Source organism: Hibiscus syriacus, unplaced genomic scaffold (genome assembly GCF_006381635.1).
Source record: "Hibiscus syriacus cultivar Baekdansim isolate YM2019G1 unplaced genomic scaffold, ASM638163v2 tig00002841_pilon, whole genome shotgun sequence".
In the NCBI taxonomy this organism is placed as follows: domain Eukaryota; kingdom Viridiplantae; phylum Streptophyta; class Magnoliopsida; order Malvales; family Malvaceae; genus Hibiscus; species Hibiscus syriacus.
The window spans coordinates 939,776-951,876 of NW_024061948.1; the positions used below are offsets into that span (position 1 = coordinate 939,776).

At 35.5% G+C, this 12,101-nt stretch overlaps 1 protein-coding gene across 1 annotated transcript; it reads right to left on the reverse strand.

Moving 5' to 3' along the window:
* Positions 1 to 6,911: 6,911 nt before the first annotated feature.
* Positions 6,912 to 9,157, reverse strand: LOC120159538 (pentatricopeptide repeat-containing protein At5g46460, mitochondrial). Its single transcript, XM_039170116.1, has one exon. The coding sequence runs from the start codon at positions 9,155 to 9,157 to the stop codon at positions 7,016 to 7,018; it is 2,142 nt and encodes a 713-aa protein (XP_039026047.1). The 3' UTR covers positions 6,912 to 7,015.
* Between the last annotated feature and the right edge of the window lie 2,944 nt (positions 9,158 to 12,101).

Genomic DNA, 12,101 nt, shown 5'->3' on the forward strand with positions numbered 1-12,101 from the left:
CGAGATAAATGAAAATCGCAACGTGAAAATGACTATCTGCAACGAGAAAAATGAAAATCGCAACGAGAGAATCGCAACGCGAAATGAAAATCGCAACGAGAGAATCGCAACGCGAAACCAAAATCGCATTGCGATTTTCATTTCGCGTTGCGATTCTCTCGTTGCGATTTTCATTTCGCGTTGCGATTCTCTCGTTGCGATTTTCATTTCTCTCGTTGCGACAGTCATTCTCTCGTTGCGATTTTCATTTCAACCAAAAGACAAAACAGTGTTGCAAATTTTAGTTTCAAGAATAAACTACTACTTTTTATGTTTATTGTTTTTGGTATATCTTCACAGTGTAGTTTTTGGTATATCTAACTTGGTATGTTTATTGTTTTTGTAGAAATTTTTTTCGGCTTCATTGACATTAAGGAATAAAGTTAGCCTAGCCACTACAATTGCTTCGAAGCTTTCACCTGCACAAAGACAATTGTTTGAGGAAACCTGCTTCGGGCCATGGCTGAGAGTACAGCATCCGGGTGGAGATGCTAATTTGACCCATTTGTGGCTTCAGACCATGACATCAAATCTACCCGACAGTATACAACGTGGTGAGGAAGAGATATGGTTTCATTTTCCACCAGCGTATACTTGTTTTGGGCGGAAGGAATTCTGCTTAATCACTGGTCTACGATTCGGACACGATGATGTAGGCCGGTACACTCGTCATATCGCCCGCCCATCATGGTTATCCCGGGTTTTTCCGGATGAGTCAATGGAGAAGCCGAACCTACACGTCGACGACCTGAAGAAATTGTTTAATAAGAAAGCTGGTTTCACTCGGATGGATGACGTCGATGTTGTCCGAGTATGCCTTCTACTACTTGTGTATGCCGGCTTTTTAGGCAGAGAGGCCAGATAACCTATTCCTTGGGAGCTAATAATATTGGTAGAGGACCTGAATGCATGGAATCTGTTTCCGTGGGGTTCGTATATATGGAAAGCTACCTGGACTAAGTTGTCTATTGCCTTTGATGACCGCAAAAGTTTGCGTGGCGATGGGTCGAAATACACTTTGTCAGGCTTTGTTTGGGCCTTTAAGGTAAGAATTTCTATATAATGTTTCTAAAATTATAATTAATTATTTAACAATTACTAATTTTGTTATTATATTGTTTGTAGATTTGGATATTCGAGGCTTTCCCCAGCATGCGTACATATGCAATAAAAACGTCAAATGATATTCCCAGGGCTATTTCCTGGAAGAGGAAAAATCTGTTGGATTGGGAAGACTTAATACCATATGCGACAATAAATAATGTAAGTTAACACAAATACTTTCATATAATATATAAACAAGTTATTAATAGTAGACGTTTAACTTTGTTTGAGTTTTTATATTGTTAGGAGGCCAACATTCCATTACAAAGACTGACACCCACGGAGGAAGAGCTTGCCACTGATTGGTGGCAAGCTAGTCAGAGTTTTTTTGATGGCACGGATGATGAGCAGCATCCACTTCCTCCAATTCGAGAGCCATCACCTCACCCAGAGCCATCACCCGATCGACCCGACTATACACCTCTAGAACGAGAGCCATCACCTATCCCGTCACATCATCGAGCCTCTTCTCCACCATCACCTCATGATAGGCGACCGGTAAAGAGGCCACGACATTTATCTCCTTGTTCTCCACCTCCACGGGATGAGTTACGTGATGAGGTCAATGCCTTGCGTGAGGAGATCGGTACTCTACGCGATAACGATGGTGCATGGCGTGTGGAGGTGTCAACTTTACGTGGTGAGGTTGCCGCTCTACGTGAGATGATAGTATCGTTGCAGAATGAGGTTCATACTCTACGCAACGAGGTAAGTTTAAGATTTTCCATATTTAACTTAATGATAAATTTACTCGTAATTTCACTTAGATTAGCCATTTCACTTAGATTGCTTAGTAAATTTATTCGGTTGCTGCCAATTCTGCTAAACTGTGTATTCTTTAACACTGTGAAATAGTATTTGTCTTTGTTTTGTCTTTTGGTTGAAAGTAAATTTGTTCGGTTGCTGCCAATTCTGCTAAACTGTGTATTTTTTAACACTGTGAAATAGTATTTGTCTTTGTTTTGTCTTTTGGTTGAAAGTAAATTTGTTCGGTTGCTGCCAATTCTGCTAAACTGTGTATTCTTTAACACTGTGAAATATTATTTGTCTTTGTTTTGTCTTTTGGTTGAAAGTAAATTTGTTCGGTTGCTGCCAATTCTGCTAAACTAATACCCTGAAGTCAGTATTTGTCTTTGTTTTGTCTATTGGTTGAAGTAATGCAATCCATTCAAGTTTCAATTTGCAGAAGAAGAAATAGTTTACTTTCGCAACACGAAACTTAAAATCGCAACGAGAGAATCGCAACGCGAAATGAAAATCGCAACGACAGAATCGCAACGCGAAACCAAAATCGCAACGACAAAATCGCAACGCGAAACCAAAATCGCATTGCGATTTTCATTTCGCGTTGCGATTCTCTCGTTGCGATTTTCATTTCGCATTGCGATTCTGTCGTTGCGATTTTCATTTCGCGTTGCGATTTTGGTTTCGCGTTGCGATTTTGGTTTCTCGTTGCGATTCTCATTTCGCGTTGCGATTTTAAGTTTCGTGTTGCGAAAGTAAACTATTTCTTCTTCTGCAAATTGAAACTTGAATGGATTGCATTACTTCAACCAATAGACAAAACAAAGACAAATACTAACTTCAGGGTATTAGTTTGAAACATATTTTTCTTTGTTATCTGATGCATTTTGTGAACTATGATAGAATAATGACTTGGGTGAATACAATGCAAGTTTGAAACATATTTGTCTTTGTTTTCACTGTTTAAATATCATGTCTGTTTATTTACTGATTTTTGTATTTAATTATTTAGCGGCCCGATAGAGTGGATGCTTTACGTCGGGTTATGCTTGCACGACGGAGTTCACGCATCAGACAGCGTGCACGTGCTATTAAGTCTCCGTACACCCCAATAGTGCGAAGACACCGCAAGAAGAAGCCCGACTCGCCTGTCATCCCTCAAGAGTCCACTCCTATCGTTGAAGAGGCCCCCCTATCATTCCTCGAGAGTCCCCTCCCACCATTCAAGAGGCCACTGTCATCATTGAAGAGGTCCCTCCCACCATTCAAGAGCCCGATTCACATGGCGTCATATATAGGCTTCTTGAGAAACCCTCTGACGTACCGGACATGTTGGATTCAAGTTGGCTCTCGTATGAGTTACCGCCCAGTACCATACCGGTATCTGAAGAGGAGAGGAAACAACTACCGGACACAATTCTGGATAACACCCTTTGGGCTAAGACCGCAGTTGATTTTTATCTACATGATCGGAGCCAGGGGTGTTTCACTGACATATGCAAGCTCACTGATGATATCTATTTGTTGCTTGATCGGTCTTGGTGGGGCGTATTATTAGGGGTCGAAGACAATGGCTATTTCGATGGGGGGGTAAGTCTTATATTTTTCTTATATTTCAATTTGATTAATTTTTTTTAAATTTATGTAAGTCACTAATATATGTCTTTTTTTGTAAAACAGCATATCAATGCGTGGGTGACACGTCTTCTAATAATAAGAAAACTTAAGAAAAATAAAAATATACGATATACAATTATGCCGACGTCTTTTAACGCCGTTCACTTGAAGAATGCACGAGATGAATCATTTGATTTGGGCAAGCTAAACTTTATCCTGCATGGTGGGAGGTCGATAAGGTTAATATTTATTTTAGATTGAGTTTAAAGGTTTTATGAAATAAGTGCGCAAATGAATGAATTATTACTTATGATTGCAGGTGTTTATCCCTGTTTTGGAACGTAAACATTGGATTCTCGTCGAGCTTCAGCTCCCATCCCTTAAAACAATAGTGTATGATAGCATGATAAATTACATATCATTGGCTGATTTAAGAGATATTATTAAGGGATGGAGCTCTCATTTGGCTAAATTCTTGGATGCGATCAATTATTGGACTCGTTCTGGAAACAAGAAGCCAAAGAAGCTCAATATTACAGTTATTAGAGACGAGACTGCGCCACAACAAACGGGAGGAGCCAGAGGAGATTGTGGTCCTCTCGTATGCTTGGCGTTGGAGCGTTTGACGACGGGAAGCACCAAGTATCTACCTCCCACCGATAGAGATAGAGCTGCAGTAGGCTTGTGGTTTCGGCATTATATGGCTAAATCGATATATACGAGACGCTGCCTACCTGCATCCGCGTTATAAAAATGTCCATAAACAATTGGTAAGTTTATAGACTTTTGGTTTGAAAATGTTTGGTTAAGTACCTAGAATTCAATAATTTGCTGTTTGTAGGTTTTAGATGTGTAGAAAGTATTGTTTGAGCAAATGTTTGGTTTCTGCAGGTTAATCTCAGAAGTGAACTACGTGAAAATGATGTATGGCTGCAAAAGTTGATTCAATAGTTTAATTGATTGTTTTTTGATTGTTTAATTGATTTGTAAAAGTTGATTCAATAGTAGATGATTGGAAATAAGAATTATTGCTTATTTTTTGATTGTTTAATTGATTTGTAAAAGTTGATTTGTGTAATTGATGCGAACATAATTCTTATTTGTGCTTGTTTAATTGATTGAAATGTAATGGTTGATTTTGTTGATTTCAATCTGCATTATGTTGAAATGAAAATCGCAATGCGAAATGAAAATCGCAACGAGAGAATCGCAATGCGAAATGAAAATCGCAATGCGGAAATGAAAATCGCAACGAGAGAATCGCAATGCGATTTTCATTTCGCATTGCGATTTTCATTTCCGCATTGTGATTCTCTCGTTGCGATTTTCATTTCGCATTGCGATTTTCATTTCGCATTGCGATTCTCTCGTTGCGATTTTCATTTCGCATTGCGATTTTCATTTCCGCATTGCGATTCTCTCGTTGCGATTTTCATTTCGCATTGCGATTTTCATTTCGCATTGCGATTTTCATTTCCGCATTGCGATTTTCTTGTTGGGATTTTCATTTCGCATTGCGATTCTCTCGTTGCGATTGTAATTTCCGTGTTGCGATAGTCAAATGCATGCCTAATAAGTGATAACAACTGAATAACAAGAGTTGGTTAAGTCAAAATGGTTGGCCTGAGTCATTAATTCATCAACATACAATGTAACATCATCTTGTGAAACACTAATGTAAGCAATGAATCGTTCAACATCTTCATTGTCGGTTAACAAATAAACTTTACCATTTCTCTGATAAGATAGCCTAAATCCACTTAGGGGCTCTAAATTCAATTTATTTGAAACACGTAGCATTAGAGTTTCATAAGTTAACTTTTGTAAAGACAATTTTAGTTGAAGATTCATGGGTAAAGGCATATATTGTAAAACACCATGAACATTATCCCATGACCCTCCAAAACACAAATCTATCCAAACATGATCAACATTAGATGATTTCATGGTTGTAAATTAATTTACTAAACAGACGAGCTGCGAAACTAAAACCTGTTGCCGGATTGGGAAGGATGTCGTTGGATATAGGAACGGATGTCGCCGGAGAGAGTGATAGATGGAGATGGAATGAGTTGCGATTTAGGGATTTAGTTTATGATTTGCTGCTGTTGCGTAGTTATATACCCAAAATTTCAGTGTTGTGATTTACAGATTCTCGTTGCGATTTACGGATTATCGTTGCGATTTACAGATTCTCGTTGCGATTTACGGATTATCGTTGCGATTTACGGATACGCGTTGCGATATACGGATACGCATTGCGATTTACGGATACGCGTTGCTATTTACGGATACACGTTGCGGTTTACGGATACGCGTTGCGATTTATGTGTTCGCGTTGCGATTTTCATATTCGCGTTGCGATTCTTGAAAATCGCAATGCGAATTTGTACTATCGCATTGCGATTTTCAAGAATCGCGTTGCGATTTTGGAAACTGATTTGCGATTCTAGGGATCGCGTTGCGATTTTTATTTCGCGTTGCGATTTTGTTGGTCATTTTGGCAAATCCAAAAAAAGTTGGTTAAAATCGTATATTATAAGACATTTTTGGTCACTGAGGCGATTTTCTCTTTCTTTTTTATTTAATCAAATATTAACAAAATAATAATTAAAAATTTCCATGTCACGAGAATATTAATAAAATAAGTTAGAGTGATTAAAATATGAGTAATTTTAAAGGTAGTGATTAATTTAACAAAAAAAGTAAGCTTTAATAATCAAAATAGGAGTGAGAAGATAATTTGATAAATGATGTAATTTACCCATATAAAATGCCATCATTAAAATTTATTGGCTTGATATCAAAATAAACCTAAACTAAATATTAGACATGATTTAAGAAAAAACAAAGTTTATATACTAAACATGCAGTTTATCCTAAACAATTTGTAGCATAAGCTGGAACCCCTGAATGGCAAAAAAAAAAAAAAAGGAAGAAAGAATTGGAAGTTCAGTTTGAGAGGGAAAAAGCAAGCTATTTCATATTATGTGATTGAGATAGAAAATGAAAAAGAAGATTGTAAGCAAGACCAGGGAATGGGATCAACAGAGTTCTGCACAAGAAAGAGGGTTTGTTGGCGCAAATTAAAGTGGTTGATCAAAGAGTCTCAATTCAACCGCATAAACGTATCATATCACTCTTCTGTGATTGTGGTAACGATCGTTAACGATCAAGTGACTGATTATTTACACAACAATAATATTAATAACTCATTCAATATTTTTGAAATTTCAGTGCTGAGAAATGAAATTTACTTTTAATGATAGATGTACCCATATTATTTTATAAAATTAATATATATATATATATATATATATGATGTCTATAAATATATTGTTGCAACTTTAGCATTGTCGCAATCAATGGCAGATCTAGACCATCACTTGCATCCGCCACTGGCCGCAACTAGACCATCAAAAGATCTCAACATCACCATCTGAATCAGCTAATTACAAGGTTGTTTCGAAAGATCAAGATGTTTTTGAATATGAAAAACCTTTGTAATTTGCTACCAATAGTCCCCACAAGAGCACATCCCATTTCTAAAGTGATGAAACCGTGTAGAATCTCTTACTATGATCTCCCGACCAACAATCTTTGCAATGAGCTTAATGGCACCGTGACAATCGCCACATACACGAAGATTCTTCATCACCGTTATTGCTCCACCCTCCGCAGTAGCCACCAATCCAAATGCAATGGCAAGCCTCTCGCTGTGATATGACAACATCTCTTGCTTTTGCTCCTCCTCCACATCATGAAGTGCAAACCTCTCATCCGGAACATGGCCAACCTCCTTCAACTTTCCTCCCAACCAATCCAGCTTTTCATATATTTTCTCAGTAAGAGGGTGAGACCTATCTGCACAAACAAACTCGTGTCGGATTCCCCTCAAAGTAACCCAACTGCAACCCGGTTGTTTCACGACCCCTCTTTGTTTCATCCGTACTCTCATTCTCGAGACATCACTCCATTTACCAGCAGAAGCATATATATTCGACAACAAAACATAAGCAGCACTGCAATTCGGTTCAAGATCAAGAATAGATCTCGCAGCTCTTTCAGCCACTCCTAAGTTAGAATGCATCCTACAAGCACTAAGCAAAGCTAGCCAAACTATAGAATTAGGCTTTACCTGCATATTATAAATTAGCTCCTCCGCTTCTTCCAATTTCCCACATCTACCCAGGACATCAACCATACAAACATAGTGCGGAAGTTTTATCACAGTGGATTTATATCGACTAATATACTCGAAAAAGCATCTGGCCTTTTGCAACATTCCAGAATGGCTGCAAGCAGAGAGCAACCCCGTGAATGTAATCTCGTCTGGATCAACTTCATGGCGTATCATTTGAGTAAAGAGTGTGAGAGCCAACATACCTTGACCATGCTGTGCAGATCCAACAATAATGGAGTTCCACGAGACATCATTTTTCACACCAATATTATTGAATGCAGCTACAGCATCATTAATATTCCCACACACAGTATACAATACAACCAGAGAATTACCAACAAATATATCAGAGTTCAGACCTAGCTTGACGGCCACAGCATGGATCGCTTTACCCTTGTCCAGAGCCTCTAATCCACTGCATGAATTCAAGGCACTAGTGAAAGATGATTGATTCGGTAGGACAGCCATTTGTATCATGTCTCTAAAAACCATCAATGCGGATCGATGCTTATGGTTCAAGCCATAACCAGTTACGAGAGCTGTCCATATTACCACGTTGTCATGCAGTTTCTCATTGAAAACCTTGGAAGCATTTTCCATTTGCTTGCACTTAGCATAAAAAGTTAAAAGCGAAGTGCATACAAATTCATCAAAACAGAATCCAAACTTAACAATTTGACCATGGCTCTGAACACCCAAATGCAAAGCCATTACATTTGCACAAGCTTTCAACACGCAAGAAAGCGTGTTTGAACTCTGTTGAACACCAGAAGCAGCCATCTTTTTATAAAAGATTAAAGCTTCATCAGTTCTCCCATTATAATCCAACCCATCAATCATTGAAGTCCATGAAATCACATTCCTAGATGGCATCTTCCCGAACAAATTAACCGCATCATCAACTCTCCCGAACTTCAAATATCCATAAATCATTGAATTCCAAGCTGCGACATCCTTCACCGGCATCTCAAAAAACAACCTTTCAGCCACCTCGATTTCCTCAAACTGCAAGTATCCGTTTACAATTGTCGTCCAAGAAACAACATTCCGTCCAGGCATTTCATCGAAAAGCTTCCTGGCCGTGATTAAATCCCCACAATTCAAACACCCTTTAATCATTGAATTCCAAGAAACGGTATCTCTCACCGGCATTTTCTCGAACAGTTGGATTGCTTCATCAAGTCGATTATTTTGAGCATACCCATCAATCATCATGGTGTATAAATGCACCCCAGGGAATGGGATTTTGTTTAACACCTCACGAGCTTCATCCAATCGTTGGTTGTTTAGGTGATGGAAGAATAAAAATTTACAATTGGGGTAGCTTGAGTTTGCATTGCTAGAAATCGTAGTCAAATATTGCGAGAATCTTTCAACAAATGAGGAAGAAAAGGGAAGGTAGATTGATAAACCGAAAAGGATACTTGATTGGTTGGTTTTTCTGAAAAAAAGCGCGCGAGATTTCAACATTACTTTTGGATACTCTCAATAATTTGATGATAAACTTTCAAATACCTCTACAAACATCATATCCTTTGTTTATTCTCCATTGCTGATACAGTTTGCGAGAAGCAAATCTGTTTGTAAGTAATACTTTCATGAACTTGGTAATTTGTTTGCAAGTTTGTAGCCTAGTTGCTTGATTATCATCTCTTAACGGGTGATTATGCTTTGCGGCGTCTAAAAAAAAAAAAAAAAGGTTAAAAAATGATGTGATCTGTTAAATAAGTGATCGATTAAAATTTAGATCGATTATGTTATATCATTTAATCGAAAATATTATCAAGTACAATAATATATTAGATAGCGTTTATATAATGTAATAGGTAGCGCTTATATTGACCTATTTTCTAACTAAACATATATATTTAAACTGGTAACATTGTAAATTTACGTATTACATTATAATTATTGTTTTGATGTTTTTTGAATTTATACAATTTTAAACGTATCGACACTTTATGCGTGTATCTCGTTGTGCTTTTATTTTGGGAAAAAAGTATCGACATATATTTAAAGAGTGTCGATACATAATGTAAACATATTTACTAATTAACCAGTATATTTTTATCGATTACATTGTAAATTTACATGTTACATAATAATTATCGATTTCGATGTTTTTTGAATCGATACTTTTCATAAATACATCGACACTTATGTGTGCACTAGTTTAAGTTCTTCAATCATAAGTGTATTCTTTAAGAAACTAAAACTGGCTTAACTTTATTCTATGGAGATAATAAGAGTATATCATAAGTTTGCGTTGAGAGATGTTTGTTTCTGGGTTTTTGTTCTTTAAGAAACTGATAACATGGTGTGTTTCCCAATGTTATTCTTTTATTATTATAAAGTTTTTGTTATTTTCTTACTGGGTTTTGCTTAAAATATTCAACTTTTTGTATTAAAAAATGAAAATTCTGAAATAAAAATGATCACACAAGCACACTTTTTCACTACCGGTTTTATCATTTCGAGATCGATTTTGTCATATTTTTACCTATTATATTATTATGGATCGATACATTTTTATAAAATATCGACACTTTATTGACGCTATAACTTCTTTTCTTTTAAATTCCAAAAGTGTCCATACTTATAATAAAGTATCGACACTATCAACATATCCGGTAGCTCTTTACCGGTTTTGTCATTTCGAGACCGTTTTGTCATATTTTTACCTGTTACATTGTTATGGATCGATACATTTTTATAAAGTATCGATACATTTTTATAAAGTATCGACACTTTATTAACGCTATAACTTCTTCTCTTTTAAATTCTAAAAGCGTCGATACTTAGCGTCGATACTTATAATAAAGTATCGACACTATCAACATATTAAGTGGCGTTTTACCTGTTTTGTCATTTATAGACCTGTTTTGTCATTTTTTTACATGTTTTATTGTTATGGATCGATATATTTTTATAAAGTATCGACACTATCAATATATCCGGTAGCGCTTTACTTGTTTTGTCATTTATAGACCGGTTTTTTCATTTTTTTACCTGTTATATTGTTATGGATCGATATATTTTATAAAGTATCGACACTTTCAATATATCTGGTAGCGCTTTACCTGTTTTGTCATTTATAGACCGATTCTGTCATTTTTTTTACCTGTTATATTGTTATGGATTAATACATTTTTATAAAGTATCGATACTTTCAATATATCCGGTAGCGTTTTACCTGTTTTGTCATTTATAGACCGGTTTTGTCATTTTTTACCTGTTATATTGTTATGCATAGATACATTTTTATAAAGTATCGACACTTTCAATATATCCGGTAGCGCTTTACTTATTTTGTCATTTATAGACCGGTTTTGTCATTTTTTTACTTATTATATTGTTATAGATCAATATATTTTTATAAAGTATCGACACAAACCGACAAGCTAAGTTTGCCGGTTGCCAAAATTTTTAATATTTCTTCATGATTTCCACCTATTACATTATTATTAATCGATATTTTCGGTAGCGCTAAACCGAATTTATCAAATATCTTTTAATGTATCCGGTAACGCCGTATATTAACTGTATATTAGTCCGTCTTTCCGGAGACAATCCCTCTCTAAACATAATTTGAAGTAAGTAAAGGTCCAAATTAATATTAAAAAAAATAAAGGTCCAAATTAAAGAATTGATATTTATTTAGGAGATTATAAAGAAATTGAAGTATTGAAAGAGAAGAGGACCCTTTTCTAATTAGTGGGAAGTGATGGCAAAATCGGGTTTTTAACCTAAATGTCATAAAAGAAATTATTATCGAAAATAATATTTGTTTCAAATTATTTATCGAATTGACTTTTTTTTGTCACATAAAATAAAGACGCTTTAAATGAAATATATATTTTAGAAATCAATTTTTGTGGGAAACTCTTTCTACTTATATGAAAGAAGTCGGTTAGAATTTTAAAGGTTAAGCTAAAATGAAATAATAATAAAAAATATTAAAAATATATGAATTTTGTCTAAACAAATAAACGTGTGCGGAGCTTGTGAAAAACTATCAATTGACACTTTTATCTTTCATACGTTGTGAGTTTAAAATTCTCCTTGTCCTTCTTCTAAGTATAAACTGTTGAAAAAACCCCCTCTATATTAGCTAAAAAATTAGAAATTATATTTTTTTCTGAAAATTTACTAAACAATAGTGTTTGAGAGAAATTATGAAAAATAGAGAAATTGAGAGAAATTTTAATAGTTTTTTAAGAGAATAAAAGTGTTTGAGAGTTTTTGAAATATAGAGGATGTTCATTAGTTATAAAAATGAATTATAATTTATATAAATTAATGTATAAAAAAGTGTAGAAAATGTGAAGAAAATTAAAAGGAAAATGACTGATACAATCAACTTTTAAAAAATTAAGGTATATATTTGGAATATTAGAGTTATTGATCTTTTTAT